The sequence below is a fragment of the Molossus molossus genome, unplaced genomic scaffold, assembly GCF_014108415.1.
Source record: "Molossus molossus isolate mMolMol1 unplaced genomic scaffold, mMolMol1.p scaffold_m16_p_6, whole genome shotgun sequence".
Taxonomy (NCBI): domain Eukaryota; kingdom Metazoa; phylum Chordata; class Mammalia; order Chiroptera; family Molossidae; genus Molossus; species Molossus molossus.
In genome coordinates this window covers 59,630,143-59,651,689 of record NW_023425399.1, presented here as the reverse complement: position 1 = coordinate 59,651,689, position 21,547 = coordinate 59,630,143, and the positions used below count along the sequence as shown (strand labels likewise).

The 21,547-nt window shown below is 38.8% G+C and overlaps 1 protein-coding gene across 3 annotated transcripts in view; it reads right to left on the bottom strand.

The window, feature by feature from the left end:
- Window positions 1-21,547, bottom strand: part of SPIRE1 (spire type actin nucleation factor 1) — a 322,380-nt gene that overhangs the window by 160,442 nt on the left and 140,391 nt on the right. Inside the window, exons 1-2 of one of the 3 annotated variants that reach the window (XM_036244296.1) lie at window positions 12,952-13,012; window positions 8,210-8,297 (exon numbers count right to left, since the gene is read on the bottom strand). The exons of 1 other annotated variant lie outside the window; for it this stretch is intronic. Coding sequence is in view for 1 of the 2 variants with exons in the window: in XM_036244295.1 (XP_036100188.1) it covers window positions 12,952-12,954 (3 nt within the window). In the remaining variant the exon portion in view is untranslated. Of the gene's footprint in view, window positions 1-8,209; window positions 8,298-12,951; window positions 13,014-21,547 lie in introns of those variants that run through there. One more of the 3 variants, XM_036244295.1, reaches the window with a different exon arrangement.

Genomic DNA, 21,547 nt, shown 5'->3' with positions numbered 1-21,547 from the left:
CACATACCAGGGAGTTATTCTCATTTAAAAACTCCTTCCCTATTAAAATACCAACAACATACTTCACTGATCTAGAACAAATACTTCAAAAATTCATATGAACCAAAAAAGATCCCAAATACCCACAGAAATCCTGAGAAAGAAGAACAAAGTTGAAGGGATCACAATATCAAATATCAAACTATACTACAAAGTCACTGTAATCAAAACAGCCTGATAATGGCACAAGAACAGGTAGAAAGATCAATGGAACAGAACAGAGAATCCAAGAATCAACCCACACCATTACGGTCAATAAATATTTGGCAAAGGAAGCAAGAACATCCAGTGGAGTAAAGATACTCTCTTCAACAATAGTGTTGGGAAAATCAGACTGGCACATGCAAAAAGATGAAACTAAACCACCAACTTACACCATACACAAGAATAAACTCAAAATGGATAAAAAAAAACTTAAATGTAAGTTGTGAAACTATAAAAATCCTAGAAGAAAACATAGGAGGCAAAATCTCAAACATCTCAAGTACCAGAATTTTCACCAACACATCTGCTAGGGCAAGAGAAACAAAGAAGAAAAAAAAAAAAACCAACCAAACAAACAAAAACAAATGGGACTACATTAAACAAAAAGCTTCTGCACAGCAAAATGAAAAGAGGATTCTAAAATGGCGGCAGAGTGAATGGAAGCTACACAGATTGTCTCCCAGGACAAAACTGGAATTACAACTAAAACAAAGACAAATCAACAGGAAAAAGCAACAGAAAAGCAGCTTGTGAGGACCATATAACCAGGAACATTGACTCAATCCTGGTAGGATTGCGGAGGTGTGAGAGGGAGGCCGAGGGCCCAAACACAGCAGCTGTGAGCAGCATCCTCGGGATTAACTACCAAATGGCTCCACATAACAGAACCAGGACAGATGCTAAAATAGCCACAGCCACTCATCTTGGGCTCTGGCTGAGGGAAGGCAGACTGGACTGTAACAGATTTGGAGGGCGCTCAGAGCTTTTGCTGAGTTGTAGCCAGGCAGGACAAGGGACATCTTGCTCCTTCCCAGGGCAATGGGGAGAGGCGGAAGCCACTCCTTCGGAGATTCAACCCCACCTGGTGGCCACTGAAATGCAAATTGAAGCCCATTAACAACCAGCATCAGACATACCCTTGGGAAATCCCCTTACTCTGAGCACCTGAGGGAGTTTTTCAATCAACTGACAACCCAAACCTCTTCAAGTAACCTCGACTGCTAGCCTCCAGGGAAAAAGCTAAAGAATAACAGTACCATTCCTGGGCTAGCAACTCTAACCAGGAAAGTAAGACTTGACAGTGGTGTTAACGTGGGTCCTCACTTGCTCATCTAAACCCAGGAGAGGGAGCCACAAACAACAGAACACCACCAACCACAGAGAAAACTGTGCAGGCTCCAAAGCCCACTGTCATAGCAAAAATAATGAAACAAAGAAACAAAAGCCAAATGAAAGAACAAGAGACGGCCATGGAAGATGAGATCAATTTGGAGCAGTTAGGCAAGTTAACAGAGCTAGAATTCAGAGCCATGACCTTGAGGAAGTCAAAAGCATGAGTAAGGACATAGATATGTTGAAAATCAACCAATCGAAAATTAAAAACCACCAAGAAAAGATTAAGAATGACATATCAGAAATAAAGAACACACTGGAAGGAATAAACAGCAGAGTACAGGATGCCAGGGACAGAATCAGAGAATTAGAAGACAGGGTAGAAAATATCAACCAATCAGAAAACCAAAAGAAAAAACAATTAAAAAACAGGAAGACAGCTTAAGAGAACTGTGGGACAACTGGAAACGTAATAATATTCGCATCATAGGAGTACCCGAAGAAGAAGAAAATGAACAACGGTTAGAGAATATGTTCAAAGAAATAGTGACAAAAAACTTCCCTAATTTGGTGAAGGAAGAAGGCATTCAAGTTCAAGAAGCACAGAGAGCCCCAAGTAACAAAAACCCAAACAGGGCCACACCGAGACACATAGTAATTAAAATGCCAAAAATTAAAGATAAAGAGAGAATCCTAAAAGCAGCAAGAGATAAGCAACAGGTTACCTACAAAGGAAACATCAAAAGGCTATCAGCTGACTTCTCACAAGAAACACTACAGGCCGAAAGGGAATTGTATGAAGTAATAAAGGACATGAAAAACAAGGATCTGAATCCAAAACTACTCTACCAAGTAAAGGTGTCATTCAAAATAAAAGGTCAAATAAACAAAAATGGCAATAAGTAAGTACATATCAACAATCACCTTAAATGTAAATGGACTGAATGCTCAGATAAGAAGACAGAGTAGCTGATTGGATAAGAAAGTATGACTCATCTATATGTTGTTTACAAGAGACCCACCCCACAACAAAAGACTCACATAGGTTGAAAGTGAAGAATTAAAAAAAATTTTCCAAGCAAACGGAAAGCAAAAAAAAAATTTTCCAAGCAAACGGTTAGCAATATTCATATCTGATAAAACAGATTTCAAAATGAAGACCATAACTAGAGACAAAGAAGGCCACTACATAATATTGAAAGAATCTATCAAACATGAAGATATAACCTTGATAAATATATATGCACCCAATATAGGAGCACCAAAATATATTAAAAGTCTTCTGGAGGACTTAAAAGGAGAAATTAACAACAATGCAATCATAGCAGGGGACTTCAACATTCCACTGACACCACTGCATGGATCTTCCAGACAAAAAATTAGCAAGAAAACAGAGACTCTAAATGAAGCACTAAACCAAATGGATTTAATAGATATCTGCACAGAATTACATCCCAAAACTACAGAATTCACATTCTTCTCAAGTGCACATGGGACAATTTCAAAGATAGACCACATGACAGCACACAAACTAAATCCCTACAAGTTCAAGAAGATTGAAATCATATCAAGCATCTTCTCTGATCACAATGGCATAAAACTAGAAATCAATTGTAACAAGAACATGCAAAGACATTTAAACATATGGAGGCTAAACAGCATGTTATTAAACAATAAATGGGTCACCGAGGAGATCAAGGAAGAAATTAAAAACTTCATGGAAACCAATGAAAATGAAGACACAACAACACAAAATCTATGGGATGCAGCGAATGCAGTTCTGAGAGGGAAGTTCATAGCACTACAGGCCTACCTCAAAAAACAAGAAAAAGTTCTAATAGACTATCTAACCTCACAACTTAAAGAACTAGAGAGCAAACAAAAAGAAAACCCCAGAGCAAGTAGAAGGAAGGAAATAGTAAGGATCAGAGCAGAAATAAATGACATAGAGACCAAAAAAAAAAAAAAAACAATTCAAAGGAATCAATGAAACAAAGAGCTGGTTTTTCGAAAAGATAAACAAGATTGATGGACCGTTAGCTAGACTCACCAAGAAACAAAGAGAGAGAACTCAAATCCATAAAATCAGAAATGAAAGAGGAGAAGTAACAATTGATACCACAGAAATACAAAAGATCGTTAAGAGCTACTATAAACTATTATATGGCAACAAATTCGACAATCTAAGCAAAATGTACCAATTTCTAAAAACATACAGTCTCCCAAAACTGGACTGGAAAGTGATAGAAAACTTGAACAGACCAATAACAACTGAGAAAATTGAAGAGGTAATCAAGACTCTCCCAGCAAACAAAAGCCCAGGCCCAGATGGTTTCACAGGGAGTTTAACCGATCGTTCAAAAAAGAACTAACACCATTCTCCTCAAGCTATTTCAAAAAATTCATGAAGAAAGAAGACTTCCAACCACGTTTTATGAGGCCAGTATAATTCAAATTCCAAAACCAGAAAAAGACAGTACAAAGAAAGCAAACTACACTGATGAATATAGATGCCAAAATCCTGATCAAAATACTAGCAAATCGGATCCAGCAATACATCAAAAATATTATTCACCATGACTAAGTGTGATTCATCCCAGGGATGCAAGGCTGGTACAACTTTCATAAATCAATAAATGTGATACACCACATAAACAAAATGAAGGATAAAAACCACATGATCATATCAATAGACACTGAAAAAGCTTCGACAAAATCCAGCATCCATTTCTGATAAAAACGCTCAGCAATGTGGGAATAGAGGGATCATATCTCAACAATATAAAGGCCATATATGAAAGACCTACAGCTAACATCATACTCAATGGGCAGAAACTAAAAACATTTCCCTTAAGAACAGGAATAAGACAGTGATGTCCACTTTCGCCACTCTTATTTAACATAGTACTGGAAGTATTAGCCACAGCAATCAGACATGAAGAAAAAATAAATGGGATTGAAATGGGAAAGGAGGAAGTGAAACTGTCATTATTCACAGATGACATCATACTATACGCAGAAAACCCCAAAGACTCCATCAAAAATCTTCTAAACTTAATAAATGAATCTGGCAAAGTAGCTGGATACAAAATTAACGTCAAGAAATCGATGGCATTCTTATACACCAATGAACTCAAGAAAGAGAAACTGAAAAAACGATCCCATTTACTACCGCGGCAAAAAAATTAAGATACCTAGGAATAAACTTAACCAAAGTAAAATTCCTATTTGCAGAAAAGTACAGGGCATTGAAAAAAGAAATAGAGGAAGATATACAAAGGTAGAAGCACATACCTTGTTCATGGATTGGAAGAATTAACATGATTAAAATGTCCATACTACCCAAAGCAATCTATAGATTCAATGCAATCCCCATCAAAATACCAACGACATATTTCACAGAACTAGAACATATATTTCAAAAGTTCATATGGAATCAAAAAAGACCCCGAATAGACACAGCAGTCTTGAAAAAGAAGGACAAAGTAGGTGGGATCACAATACCGAATATCGGGTTATACTACAAAGCAACTGTAATCAAACAGCCTGGTATAGCACAAGAACAGGCATATAGACAAGTGGAACAGAACAGAGAACCCAGAAATGGACCCAAGGCAATATGCTCAATTAATATTTGACAAAGGGGGCAAGAGCATACAGTGGAGTAAAGACAGCCTCTTTAATAAATGGTGTTAGGAAAATTGGACAGGTACATGCAAAAAAAATGAAACTAGACCATCAACCTACACCATACACAAAAATAAACTCAGAATGGATAAAAGACTTAAATATGACCTGTGATTCCATAAAAATTCTAGAAAAAAATGTAGGCGACAAAATTTCATACATCATACTCAGCAGAATTTTCACTAATACATCACCTAAGGCAACAGAAATAAAGAAAAAAATGAACACATGGGACTACGTCAAACTAAAAAGCTTCTGCATAGCAAAAGAAACAACCATCAAAACGGAAAGGAAACGCAGTGTATGGGAGAACATCATTGCCAATGATACATCAGATAAGGGGTCAATTTCCAAAATATATAGAGTACTCATACAACTCAACAAAAGGAAGACAAAGAACCCAATTAAAAAATGGGCAGAGGAGCTGAATAGACACCTCTCTGAACAGGACATACAAATGACCAAAAGACATATGAAGAAATGCTGAACATCACTAATCATCAGAGAGATGCAAATTAAAACAACAAGGTATCACCTCACACCTGTCAGAATGGCCGCCATCACAAATCATCAAACAAGTGTTGGTGAGGGTGTGAAGAAAAGGCGACTCTAGTGTACTGTTGGTGGTAATGCAGACTAGTGCAGCCACTATGGAAAACAATATGGTGTTACCTCAGAAAATTAAATTGAACTTCCATTTGACCCAGTGACCCCACTACTAGGAATATACCCTAAGAAGCCTGAAACACCAATCAGAAAGAATATGTGCACCCCCATGTTCATAGCAGCACTATTTACAATAGCTAAGATCTGGAAACAGCCCAAGTGTCCATCAGTAGACGAATGGATAAAAAAGTGGTGGTACATATCCACAATGGAGTACTATGCAGCTGTAAGAAAGAAAGATCTCTTATCCTTTGAGACGACATGGAGGGACCTGGAAAGTATTATCCTAAGTGAAACAAGACAAGCAGAAAAAGACAAATACCACATGGTCTCACTTATTTGTGGAATATAATGAACATAACAGTCTGAGGAATAGGACAGACCCAGAAACATGTATGTAGGGTACAGACTGACAACCCTCAGAAGAGTCCATGGTGGGGGGAGGGAAGAGATAAACCACAGAAGTTATATGCATGTATGCATAACCAATGTACATGGACAACAAAGCAGGGAACAGGGCGCCGGGGATCGGGAGGGGGGTATCAATGGGGTAAAAAAGGAGAAACATCTGTAACAAAAATAAAATTTTAAATAAATAAATAAATAAATATGAAAAGGCACAGCTTCAATCTCTGGTCGGAGTACAAGAGGGAGGTAGACAATCAATATTCTCTCTCTCTCTCTCTCTCTCTCTCTCTCTCTCTTCCTTCCTGTCTCTAAAATCAGTTAAGAAAAAAGAGAAAAGAAAAGAAAAGGCAATGCTGTGTGAAATAACATCAGGGTGAATAAGACATTCTGTAGATCCATTGGTGGAAGTTTTGGCAGAAGCAAGCAAGCAGAGAAGGCAAATACATATCCAGAGTCAGTGCCTGTCCTAGTAAGAACAAAATGTTGCCCTTCCATGATTGAAGTGGTCCAGTGTAATCAACCTGCCACCAGGTAGCTGGCTGATCACCCTTGGAAATAGTGCCATATTGGGAGCTCAGTGTTGGCCTCTGCTGATAGGGTGGCTAGGAAAAGAGGCTGACTAGTGTCCACAGAACAGGTCATCCTATCCATTTAAATATTAAAATCCTCCTCTGCTGAGGTCACTCTTTGGTGAGCAGTCACATGGGATACAAATAGCTTCACAGTTTTTTTGCCCATTTCAGGGAGGTATGTCCATATATCTGGTCACCAATTTCCTTGTCATCAATTTTCTAATCATGTTCTTTCCAAACAAAATGCAAAATCAGGTGCACTGATCAAAGGTCTGCCCACTGGGAGGATTTCCCTTCACCACTATGCTTCATGGAAGTCCCAGAAAGGGGCTATAATGTTATAGTTGTTCACTTTCAGGTGGTGGCCTGCATATCATGCAGAAGGCTGAGTCTTCTCTCTTTTTTTGTCAACTGTTGTAGAAATCCCCACAAGGCAATACGTATAGGATAGTAAGAGAAGACAGTAAAATAGAAATGCATCTGGGCAGTGTCTTCAGGGCCTGCTTGGACCCAGTCACATATATACAACTTCTACTTGATGATAGAGTCCTGCTGTACAAATTCAGCATCATGACTTAAAGGGTCAGATAATACTCAGTTTATAATGGATGGCTCAGGTTGCATGGTAACTTGGTGGCCCATGCTTAAGTGTTCAGTCTCTACTATGGCCCAGTAACATGCAAGGGCTGTTTCTCAAGAGAATAGTTATCCTCAAAGGATGACAGGGCTTTGCTTCAAAATTCTGTGCTGCAATTTACCTACAGGTGCCTGCCAAAGGCTCTAAAAACAGCATCTGTATCTACAACTGACACTTCATGCACTATTAGATCTGCTTGATCATACGGCCCAAGTGGTAGAGCAGCTTGCACAGCAGCTTAAACTTATTGCAGAGCTTTCTCTTGTACTGCACCCTACTCAAAACTAGCAGCTTTCTAAGTCATGCAATAAATAGGCCAGAGTAATACAACATATTTGGAGAAATATGTTACCTCTCAAATCCAAAGAGGCCACACTAGGCACTGTGCCTCTTTTTCTGCTGCAGGAAGGGTCAGATGCAACAATTTATCCTTCACCTTAGAAAGGATATCTTGACATGTCCCAAACCACTGGACTCCTAGAAATTTCATTGAAGTGGAAGAACCCTTAATTTGTGTCAAATTTATTTCCCAATCTCTGACACACAAATGTCTTACCAAGAAGTTTCAAGTTGTTGCAACTTTTTGCTCACTAGGTACAATCAGCATAATATCACTGTAATTGACTACTGATATCTTGTGGAATTGAAAGGCAGTCAAGATTCCTGTGAACTAAAAATTATAATATAGGGCTAGAGTAGGGGTAGGGAATGTCCAGCCCAGGGGCCTCATAAGGCTCACAAAATCCATACCAGCTAACGTCACATGTCTCACCAAATTAGCCTGACCAAATACAGCAGCTAATTTTTAAGTTGATAATTTTGTATGGCACACGAATGATTTTATAATATCCAAATGGCCCTTGGTAGAAAAAAGGTTCCCCACCTCTGGAGAGTGTTGGTATACTCCTGATGTAGGAAAGTGAAGTTGTATTGCTGGTCTTGCCAAGTGAGAGGAAACTTCCTCTGGTGGTCTTTATTGACAGGTATAGAGAAAAAAGCATTTGTCGAGTCAATGTACTAATTTGCTCAAGCAATGAAGCAACATCTGATATAGCAACTGCAACTATAGCCTCCTGGTTAAGCTTACAATAATCCAATGTCGTTCTCCAAGATCCGTCTGTCTTCTGCACAGGCTGAACAGGCAGGTTAAATGGAGATGTGGTAGAAATCACCACCCCTACATCTTTTAAGTCCTTGACGGTAGCACTAATCTTCACAATCCCTCCAGAAACGTGACATTGCTTGTGGTGTACTATTTTCCTAGGCAGAGACAGTCTAGGGGCTTTCACTTGGTCTTCCCCATCATAACAGCCCTTACACTTCACAGGTTAGGGAAACAATGTGGGGATTCTGCCAGCTGCTGAGTTATCTATTCCAGTTATGTATTCCAAAACTGGGGAAATAACCAAATTCAGGATGGGTTCAGGAATGGACTGGCCTCACTGTGAGATGGACCTGAACTAAAACTTCATTGATCATCTGGCCTCCATAGCCTTATTCTAACCTGTATATACCAAAGTGACATTTGGGTCTCCTAGAATCAGTGTTAGTTCAGAGCCATTGTCCAATAATCCCCAAAAATGTTTGGTTATTTTCATTCACCAATGCATGATTAGTAAAGGGCTATTGGTCCCTTTGAGGAAGGCTGGGAGAAAGATTAACAATTAAAAATTTTGGTAGTGACTGGAGTCTTCCCGCAAGGGGACTTGGCCTCTCATTCATTTAAAGGGGCTGGGTCTATAAATTGCTCAAGTATGGGAATTAACTGAGGGGCCACGACTCTCTGTATTTATGATTCAAGTTAGACTTTTGTTCCCTTAACCTACAACTTTCCTATTTATACAAATCAAGTAATAATTTAATGGGCTTGGTGTGGTGAATGCACAATACAATATACAGCAGCGATATTATAGCACTGTACACCTGAAACCTATATAATTGTATTAACCAAGGTTATCCCAATAAATTCAATTAAAAATAAAATAAAATAATTCAATGGGCATCCTATCTATTCCACTTCTAGGAATGACCAAGTAGCCAACATCATAGGTCTCATTGCTACTTTGACTCTTCAGTTCATTACAGTACCCATGCACACTTTGTCTTTGGTGATTGAGTACTGCCACATGGCCTCTGCCACTAAGGGGTCCAATTACTTCTACTGAACTCAGGTTTTCCAATTCAGTGACTATAGTCTTCCCTCTGTAAGTTCTAATCTACAAAGGAGAACAATCACAGAGCTCTTTGAGTATGCTAGGGCTCCGGACATAATTTTATTTCTCACAGTCATGGTAAAAGTGTGTCTTCTAAACATTTCCAGCACTGGCCGGTTTGGTTCAGCAGTTAGAGCGTCGGCCCGCAGTCCAGAGAGACCCGGATTTGGTTCCCACTAAGGGCATGTACCTCGGTTGCAGTTTGTCCCCGGCCCTGGCTGGGTCATGAGGGTGGCAACCATTCAATGTGTCCCTTTCACGTCAATGTTTCTCTCTCTCTCTCTCTCTCCCTCCCTCCCACTCTGAGCAAAAAATGGAAAAATGTCCTCAGGTGAGGATTAAAAAAAAAAAAAAAAAAGAAACTATAAACATTTCCAGGATGGGTGAGTAGGTCTTAAATGACAAATCTACTCTAACATTCTATCTTTTTTTTCATCTTGCTATAACTTATCTTTTCACTTAATTTTCTTATCACTTAAGTTTGCTATTGTCCAACTATACTGATTTCTTATTCTTTCCTTTATATGCTCTACCTTTTGTCTTTATGCCATTATTCAGTATTGTATCCACTTTCTACATGGTTTTTATAGATTTCCAAATTCTACTCATTTCTCCATTCCCTCCTCAAGGAATCTCTTCCGAAATGACTTGCTGACCCTAATTCCACCATCACATCACAGCCTCTACTCACCCTTCTTCATTAGATGAAAACAATAGTTTTTTCTTCAGAATCACATAACATTGACTTGTACCTTTATGTGGTACATTTCCCTTTTTAACTTAGATTATAGAATTATGTACATATCTTAATTCCCCAATAAGACTAAGCTCCTTAAAGGTAAAACCCTGTATGATTCATATTTATATCTTCACATTATTTTATAAACATCAAAGATACAATAGCTAGTAAATCAATGAGCCAAAATATAAATTCCTTCTACTAAAATGTGTATGGTTTAAAGCTGTAGATGGAATTTATGGACATAGGCAAAAACACCTGTCACTTCAATCTTTCTCATTCCAACAGACCATTACAGGGTGATTTAGCCCCCAAACAGCTCTGAAACATTCTGCAGGGTCTCCTAGGTCAAGAATAAACTATGTCTGACCTGGTTTAAATGTCCCAAATCTATTCACCTTTCCTGATTTAAACCTGAGCCATAAAGTAGTCCTACATTTAACCTAGCCTATTGGAAACACAGCATAACAAAGCTGTGCATTATTAGACTGACATGTATCCCAGGTGACCTACCACTTTCATGGACTGAGAGAACTTTCAACCTTTTTCTAAAAAAGCACATATCTAGTTCTTCAAACAGTCTTGAGTTGGGGATAATGAATAACCACCAGAAAAATAACTGAAACATAACAGTAAATGAACACACCAGCTTGCCTAGATAAAAACTTATACTAATTTTAGAAGCTCATTTGCCAAAAGCCGTGGAAATGTTTAGATAACATTTTAAGCTTTACTGATTGCTAAAGGGTGGGGGAAAGAAGACATGAGATAAAAACCACATATTCCAAAATTTAAGGCTGCTACAACATCAGACCTAATTACCTCTCAGCTAGTGATAGTTGGCTGTAAAGCCCTACAGGTCTGAGGCAGAGAGACAGAAAAATAGAATTGCCTGTACTCTGGCCTGCATATCCAATCATGCCCAGTCACTGAGGGTAGCCTCACTATAAAACAGCAGCATATGCACTAGCAGCAATGTTTCATGTAAAGCACCCAAGGTTGGTTATAAGCCCACTGAACCCACAGGCAGTCAGTCTTACTCTAACCATGTTAATCCTCTTCATCTGGCCCTTCCTTTTCATATTGCCTTTTACTTCCTAAAAATATTTGAATCCAGATTTGTCTCCTTTGCTAGAATGTAAACTTCTTTAAGACAGGAATCATGTATGATTCTTCCTGGTATTTGCTACAATGCCTAGAACTTTGCTTTGCACAAAGATTGTGCTTTAAAAACTTTATTAAGCATGTATAAATTACAATAGCACAAAAGTCTTTAATGCCAAATCTGATTAAATGAAGATGATCTATATCAAGGTTGTCAAGCATGATGCCTGGCAGTTTAGCTGACATTCAACAAACAGTAGCTGCTCTTGCCTTGATTGTCATGCCTCATTGCCAAAATGCCCTCTTCTCCAGCCTAAAAATAAAAACGAAGTTTCTTCAACTCTTCAAGTCCTCTTCCCCATTAGATGTTACACTTGTATAACAGTTTTTTTAGGGCCATTATTTCCTTTATTCATCACAATCCTGTGAGGTAGACATTACCCCTATTTTTTTTTTTTATCCTCACCCAAAGACATTTTTTCACTTTTTGTTCAGATAGAGTGGGAGGGAGAGAGAGAGAGAAACATCGACGTGAAAGGTACACATCGAGTGGCTGACACCCGCACAACCCAACCAGGGCTGGAGACAAACTGCAACCAAGATATGCGCTCTTAGCGGGAACCAAACCCAGGTCTCTCTGGACCGCAGGCTGACCCTCTAACTGCTAAACCAAACCAGCCAGGGCGACATTACCCCTATTTTAAAGATAAGAGAACTGAGCTTCAAAGAGAGTCAATAATTTTTTTTAATGTAAGACAGTTAATAAGTAACAAAGCCAGGACTTCATTCAACCTGGACTTGTTACTTACGAAATTTCATATCCACAATTCTACTATACCATAAAGCTAAACATCTGAAAATCTCCTAAACTGCCAATGTTTATCTAAATTGTGGCATCCAGAATGAAATCCTATTCCATGTGTAGTATAATCATCAGAGAACACACCAAATGAGCATCTTCCTTGTTCCACATCCATACGCCTATAAAAGAACACCCAGTTCGCTATTCAGATTTCAGGTAAAATCATTAAATTGCTAACGCTTTGGGTTTACAGTCAACCACAGTGGCCAAGTCATACATATTACATAATAGTTAAACATCTTTCTCTATAAGCCTGTGTTTGTAAAGATCTTTTTGACCAATCATTGTAGCTTAAGAAAATTGCTTAAAATCTAAAGTCCACCATCTAATTCATTGCCTATCACTCCTAAACTTATAACATTTACCAATTTGTGTATGTCTTCTGAGACTTCACAAATTAATTTAAATGTTAAATAAGATAGTCCCAACTAAGAAGCCCTTCAGAACACCAGAGACATTTTTCCCATGCTGACATCGATTACAACCAAACTTTGTAAATATTAATCTGACACTTCCCCATCTTGTTCATAAAAATATTACAAAAGACAATAAAACTTCCCACTGCACTCCCTAAATACTATATGTGGTAACCTCACATCTAGTAAAATTTACCCAAAAAAGGATAATTTTCCATTAATCTAACTAATAATGTCCAGAGTACTTAGTTTCTTTCCCTTTACTCATTAATTTAGTTAACAGATATTTACCATGAACAAAGTGTATGTGGTAATGAAGAAATAGATGAGGTATCTGGCCTTCACAGGGCTTTCGTCTTAGGAAAAAAAATAGTAAGTCATATAATTAGATAATATATTATTATAAAGAGAGGAAGGGTATTATTAGAACATAAAATAGAAAGCCCTAATCTAATCTGAAGATCAGGGAAGCCCTCATTAAGAATATAAATTTTAAACTGAGACCTGTAAACAGTTAACAAGGAGAAGAGGGAGTTAGAATTCCAGAGAGAGAAACAGTAAATACAAAGGCTAGGAAGAACGCGGAATGATTGAAACAAAACGAAACATTCTAATGACAAGGCAGAGCTAGCATAAAGCGAGGGGGCTTCACACATCACATAGGGCCTCACAGGGACAGACTGTCTGAAGGTTCTGAGTCTTCATCAAGTAAATGCAATGGCAGGGCAGTGAAATGCTTTGGGGAGTGGGACAATCTGTTCATATTCTTATTTATTTTAAAAAAATCAAGGAACAGTAATGAAGACAGTGTGGTACTGGCAAAAGAATACACAAATAGATCAGTGGAACAGAACAAAGAGCCCAGAATTACTCACAAAAACACAGTCAACTGACCCGGCCGGTGTGGCTCAGTGGCTGAGCGTCAACCCATGTACCAAGAGGACGCCTGTTCGATTCCTGGTCAGGGCACATACCCAGGTTGTGGGCCAAATCCCCAGCAGGGGTCATACAGGAGGCGGCCAGTCGATGTTCTCACTCATCGATGTTTCTATCTCTCTCTCCCTCTCCCTTCCTCTCTCTAAAAAAAAAAATCAATAATAATAATAATAAAAAACCCAGTCAACTGACCTTTGACTAATAAGCAAAGGCAATTCAATGCAAAAAAAAGACAGTCTTGCCTGGCCAGTGTGGCTCCGTGGTTGAGCATCGACCCATGCACCAAGAGGCAGCTGGTTCGATTACTGATCAGGGCACATGCCTAGGTTGTGGGCCCCAATCCCCACTGGAGGGCATGCAGGAGGCGGCCAGTCAATGTTCTCTCCCATCGATGTTTCTGTCTCTCTCCCTCCCTCTTCCTCTCCCTCTAAAAAATCAATAAAGAGAAAAAAAAAAAAAAAAAAGAACAGTCTTGATTATCGTCGCTTTATACAGTGAGGGAGTGTGATACCTCTGGCTTTGTAAAAGCACACACACACATACACACACACACACACTAATAGAACAGAATTGAGAGCCCAGAAATAAACCCACCTGTATAAAGGCAAATAATTTTTGACAAAAAACCTAAAACATACAATGGAGAAAAGAAAGTCTCTTCAAAAAATGATGCTGGCAAATTGTAGAGCAACATGCAAAAAAATGAAAGACTACAGTGTGTCCCCATAAAAAAGAAAATAAACTCAAAATGGGTCAAAGACCTTAATATAAGATCTGAAACAATAAATTACATAGAAGAAAACATAGATACTAAACTTATGGACCTTGGTCTTAAGAGAAAATTTTACGAATTTGACCCCTAACGCAAGAGAAGTAGAAGCAAAAATAAACGAATGGAACTATATCAAACTAAATAACTCTGCACAGCAAAAGAAGTCAACAAAACAAAAAGACAATCAAAAGAATGGGAGAAGATATTTGCAAACAATAGCTTCGGCAAGAAGTTAATATCCAAAATATATAAAGTACTCATATAACTCAACACCAAACAAACAAACAATCCAAATTAAAATGGGCAAAGGACCTCAACAGACACTTCTCCTAAGAAGACATACAAATGGCCAAAAGATACATAAAAAGATGCTCAATTTCATTAGCTATTAGGGAAATGCACATCAAAACTACAATGAGATACCCATCTCACATGGGATAGAATGGCTATTATCAACAAGTAATAACAAGTGTTGGAGAGGTTGTGGAGGAAAAAACAACAACCTTTATCACTGTTGGTGGGAATGTAAACTGGTACAGCCACTATGGAACACAGTATGGAGGTTCCTCAACAAATTAAGAATAGAATTATCATAAAACCCTGCAACCCATCTTCTGGGTATCTACCCAAAAAATCGAAAATATCTGGTCCCAAAGATATATGCACCTCTATGTTCACTGTAGTATTCACAGTGGCCAAGACATGGAAACAAATGAATTGCCTTTCAATAGATTATTGGATAAAAAAGATGTGGCACCCATATACAATGGAAAACTACTCAGTCATAAGAAAAGGCAAAATATTGCCAATTGTAACACCATGGAAAGATATTGAGAATATCACCTGAAGTAAAATAAGACAGAAAAAGTTAAGAACCATATAAAACTGAAAGCAACAAATGAACAATCAAGTAAAAACAAACAAAAACTCACAGACACATACAACATTATGGTGATTATAAGAGGGAAGAGGGGGTTAAAGGAGTAGTAAATGGTAAAGGGGGTGAAATATATGGTAGCCAAATATGATATGCCTTTGGGTGGTGGGCACACAATGAAATATAGAGATCATTATCATAGAAATATACATATTAACCAATGTCACCCCAATGCATTTTAAGTTAAAAAAAAAAAAGCCTTTTCTTCAAATGGTTCTGGAAAGCCTGGTCATCCACATGTAAAAGTATAAACTGAGACATAAACCTTACACCCTTCAAGAAAATTAACTCAAAAGAAATCATAAACCTAAAAGTAAAATGCAAAACTATAAAACTAGAAGATAAACAGAGGAGAAAAATCTAAGTGACTTTGGGATTGGTGGCTTTTTCATATCATTTTTCACTTACAGTTTACATTCAATATGATTTTGTATTAGTTTCAGGTGTATGGCATAATGGTTAGACAACCACATACTTTACAAAGTGTTCCCCCTGATATTTCAAACAACCCCCTGGTATTATTCATAGTTATTACAATATTATTAATTATATTTCCAATGCTGTACTTTAAAGCCCCATGACTATTTTGTAACTACCAATTTGTACTTTTTTTTTTTTAATCCTCACGGATATTTTTTCCATTGATTTTTTGATAGAGTGGAAGGGAGGGAATGAGGGAGGAGGGGAGGGAGGGAGGAGGGGAGGGAGGGAGGGAGGGAGGGAGGGTGAGAGAGAGAGAGAGAGAGAGAGAGAGAGAGAGAGAGAGAGAGAGATGTGAGATAGACACACAGACTGGTTGCCTCTCACACAACCTTCACCAGAGCTGGGGATCGAACTGCAACTGAGGTACGTGCCCTTGACCAGAACTAAACCTACGACTCTCTGGTCCACAGGTCTGCTGAGCCAAACTGGCCAGGGCCCAATTTGTACTTCTTAATCCCTTAACCATTTTAACCCAGCCCCTGACCCTACAACACCTCTGGCTACCATCAGGCTGTTCTGTGCCTATGAATCTGTTCCAATTTTGTTTATTCCTTTATTCTATTCGTTAGATACCACACATAAGTGAAATCATATGGTATTTGTTTTTCCATGAATTACTTATTTCACTTAGCAGAATACTCCCTAGGTCCCGTCCATGCTGTCACTAATGGTAAGATTTCCTTCTTTTTCATGGCAGAATAAAATTCCATAGTATATATGTACCACAGCTTTTATATCCACTCATCTATTGATGGGCACTTGAGATGCTTCCATATCATTTTTTAAAATCATTTTTTATTTTCAATTACAATAGACATACATCATTATATCAGTTTCGTGTACATCCCAGTGACCACATATTACATAACTTAATAAGTAATCACCCCAATAAATCCTGCACCCATCCTGCATCACGTCTAGTTATTAGAATATTAACTATTTTTCCTAAATTGTACTTTACACTTGCTCCATGACTATTCTGTAACAACCAACTTATACTTCTTAATCCCTTCAATTCTCCCACATCTGGCAATCAACAAAAACTTTTCTGTATTAATGAGTCTGTTTCTGTTCTGATGGTTCATTTTGTTTGTAGATTCAATTATCAATAAATAGGTATTTACTGACAGTTTATTGTTCTTACTTTTTATCTTCTTCAAGAAGACCCTTCAACATTTCATATAATACTGGTTTGGTGGTGATGAACTCCTTTAGCTTTTGCTTGTCTGAGAAGCTCTTTATATTGCCATCAATTCCAAATGATAGCTTTGAAAGAGGGAGTAATCTGGGTTGTAGGTCCTTGGTTTTCTTTTCTTTTCTTTTTTATCCTCGCCCGAGGACGGTTTTGCATTTATTTTCAAATAGAACGAGAAGGAGAGAGGGGAAAAGAGAGAGAGAAACATCGATGTGAGAGAGACACATCGAGTGATTGCTACCCACACAACCCCAACCAGGGCCAGGGACAAACTGCAACCAAGGTACATGCCCTTAGAAGGAACCAAACCCAAGACTCTCTGGTCCACAGGCCAACGCTCTAACCACTGAGCCAAACCAGCCAGGGCAGGTCTTTAGTTTTCATCACTGAATCTTTCTTGCCACTCCCTTCTGGCCTGTAAAGCTTCTGTTGAAAAATCAGTTTAAAGTCTTATGGGAGCTCCCTTGTAGGTAACTAACTGCTTTTCTCTTGCTGTTTTTAAGATTCTCTGTGTTTAACCCTTTGCATTTTGATTATGATGTGTCTGGGTGTGGGCTTCTTTGGGTTCATTTTGTTTGAGATACTCTGTGCTTTCTGGACTTGTATGTCTGCTTCTTTCACCAAGTTAGGGAAGTTTTCAGTAATTACTTTTTCAAATAGGTTTTCAATTTCTGCTTTCTTTCTTGTCCTTCTGGCAACCCCACAATACAAATGTTGGTATGCTTAAAGTTGCCCCAGAGGCTCCTTATGTTATTCTCATTTTGGGGTGGGGGGAGATTCGTTTTTCTTTTTGCTGTTCTGATTGTTTTTCCTTCCTTATATTCCAAATTGATCATTTGAGTCTCGGCTTCACCTACTATACTGTTGATACCCTGTAAATTATTCTTTATTTCATTTAGTACATCCTTCATTTCTGACTGGTTCTTTCTAATGTTACTGAAGCTCTCACTAAGTTCACTGAGCATCCTTATAATCAGAGTGTTGAACACTGCATCTAGTGAATTGCTTCTCTCCATTTCATTTAATTTTTTTTATTGCTTTTAGAGAGAGAGAAAGGGAGAGGGAGAGGGAGAGAGAAATAAAAACATCAATGAGAGAGAACATCGATTGGCCACCACCTGCATGCCCCAAACTGGGGATCTGACCCACAACCTGAGCATATGTTCTGATCAGGAATCAAACCAGCGACCTCTTGGTGCATGGGCCACACCAGCAGGGCTCGTTTAATTCTTTTTCTGGAATTTTGTTTTGATCTTTCATTTTGGACATATTTCTTTGTATTTTCATTTGGGCCACCAACTCCTTGTGTTTGGTTCTATGTAGTAGGTCAAGCTGCTATGTCTCCTCGGCTTGGCAGTGTGGCCAAATGTAGTAGGTGTCCTATAGGGTCCAATGACACAGCCTCCCCCATCACCCCAGCTGGGTAATTGAGGTACAGCCCCCATGTGTCTGTACACCATTTTGTTGTATTTGAATCTTGATTGCTGTTACATGTCAATGGGAGGAATTTACTCAGGCTGATCAGCTGCACAAACTGTCTGACCACTAACCACCAACCTCCAACCAACTTGGAGGGTCAGCTGTGCAGGAACCCACTGCACAGACCAGGACTTGATTCAATAGGGCTCTGGTACCCCCTGAGTTCACCCCTTGAGTGTGTCGCTTGGGGAGGTGGTTGGGTGGTGGAGCTTCAACGTGATCTGAAGCTGTCCACTGGGTGTGCTGGCTCACCCAGGGAGGGACAGGCCGAGGGACAGGCCAAGGTCAGCCACTGCCTGTGTTCTGTTTGGGGTCACCAAAGCAATCTGTAGAAGGCTACTTCTTTTGCTGGGCTTGGAGGTGCCCAGGCAAAACCAAGCTGTGAACCAAGGCTGGCTGCTACTGGTGCTGGACCACTTAGTGAAAGATATGCATCTGGCTAAGGCCTTTTGCTGCTTGTTTGAGAGATTTATGGAAAATCTAAAGCATGAACCAAGACAGGCCATTCCTGGGTAAAGCCACTGAAAACAGCTTGAATGGACATGAAAGTTGGATGAGGCAGAGTCTCAGGGAATCACCACGTTGGGATGAACAGTGTTGATGAAGTTTCAGATATGGCACCCATCTGTTCGCTCTGTGCAGGAGGGCTCAGCAAAGGAATAATGGTTTCTGCCAGCACTTTTGTCTGGGAGAAAGCTGCCCCTCCATCTCTTGCCGTAATGCCAAACAATTCAGTTCCTCACTGTATGTCTCTGGTGCCTTTCAAACTGCTGCCACTGTGATAGAGCACAAAGGAAATGAATCTGAGTAAGTCCATAGGCAGGCCCTTTAAGAGGAACTGCCTGTGACTCCAGTATCCACAGTCTCCCTCAGTCTCATTCTCCACTGGTTTTTATAACCAAAGTTATGGGGAATTCACTTCCTGGCACTGGAACCCTCACCTGGGAGGCCTGGTGTGAAACTGGGACCCTTTGCTCCTCAGAAGGAAGCTTCACAGCCGAGATATCCCTTCTGATTTTTTTCTGACACAAATGGGTGTAAGACCAGCCCTTCTATGCTTCCACCCCTCCTACCAGTCCTGATGTGTGGTTCTTTAATTTCATGGTTGTAGGACTTCCATTCAACTCGATTTCTGATAGTTCTAAATGATGGTTGTTCTGTAGTTCAGTTGTATTTTTGATGTGGTTGTAGGAGAAGGCCACACACCTGTGCCATTTACCTACACTGCCATCTTAACTGGAAGTAGCTGACATATCTTCACGTTTGTAAATAACACTTCAATGAACATAGGGGTGTGTATATTCTTTCAAATTGGTGTTTTCTGTTTCTTTAGATATATTCCCAGAAGTGGAATCATAATTTAATTTTTTGAGGAAACCCCATACTGTTTTCCATAATGGCTGCACAAATCTGTGTTCTCACCAACAGTACATGCAGGCTCCCTCTTTGCCAAATCCTTGCCAATACTTGATTGTAGATATACTGATGATAGCCATTCTGACAGGTGTGAGGTAATATCTCTTGTGGTTCTAATTGCATATTTCTGACCATTAGTGACACTGAGCATCTTTTCACATGTCTATTGCCCATCTGTATATCCTCTTTGGAAAAGTGTCTATTCAGGTCCTCTGTCTAGATTTTAATTGGATTGTATGTTTTTTAGGTATTGAGATGTGTAAGTTCTTTATAAATTTTTAATATTAACACCTTATCAAATGTATCACTGGTAAATATCTTTATTGATAGTTTCCTTTGCTGTAGAAACACTTTTTAGTTTGATATAGTTCCATTTGATTATTTTTTCTTTTATTTCCCTTGCCTGAGAAGATGTATCATAAAAAATATTGCTAAAAGAAATGTTAGAGATATTACTGCCTATCTTTTCATCGAGAAATTTTATAGTTTCTAGTCTTACATATATGTCTTAATTCATTTTGAGTTTATTGTTGGGAATGGTGTAAGTTGGTGGTCTAGTTTCATTTTTGCATGTACTAGTCAAATTTTCCAAAGAAAATTTACTGGAGAGACTGTCTTTATCCCATTGTATGCTTTTGCCATCTTTGCTAAATATTTATTGACCATAAGCTAGTGGATTTATTTCTGGGCCTTCTATTCTGTTCTATTGATTTATATATCTGTTTTCATGCCAGTACCATGCTGTTTTCCGCCCTACTAATTTATTTATGTATTTAATTTTTTATGTTATGTGTCTTAACTTTTATTTATTTTTGTTACAGATGTTTCTTTTTGCTCCATTGACACCTTCCTTCCCCTAGCTCACTGCCCTATCCTCAGCTTTTTTGTCCATGTCCATTTGTCATGCATACATGCGTATAAGTTCTGTGGTTTATCTCTCCCCTGGCCACTCTCTCTTCTGGGGATTGTCAGTCTCTATCCTACTTCCACGTCTCTGGGACTATCCTATTCTTCAGACTGTGATGTTCATTATATTCCAGAAATAAGTGAGATCATATGATACTTGTCTTTCTCTGTTTGGCTACTTGTGCATAGGATAACACTTTCCAGGTCTGTCCATGCCATCTCAAAGGATAAGAGCTCCTTCTTTCTTACAGCTACATAGTACTCCATTGGGTATTATGTACCACAGCTGTTTTATCCATTCACCTACTGATAGACATTTGGGCTGTTTCCAGATATTAGCTATTGTAAATAGTGCTGCTATGAACATGGGGGTACATATACTCTTTGGTGTTTCAGGCTTCTTAGGGTATATTCCTAGAAGTGGGATCACTGGGTCAAATGGCAATTCAATTTATAATTTTTTGAGGTAACACCATATTGTTTTCCATAGTGGTTGCACCAGTCTGCATTCCCAACAGCACTGTAGTAGTGTCCCCTTTTCTCCACACCCTTGCCAACACGTGTTTGATGATGAGTTAACGGTAGCCATTCTGACAGGTGAGAGGTGATACCTCATTGTTGTTTTAATTTGCATGTCTCTGATGATTAGTGATGTTGAGCATTTCTTCATATGTCTCTTGGCCATTTGTATGTCCTGTTTAGAGAGGTGTCTATTTAGGTCCTCTGCCCATTTTTTAATTTGTTTTTTTTGTCTTCCTGATGT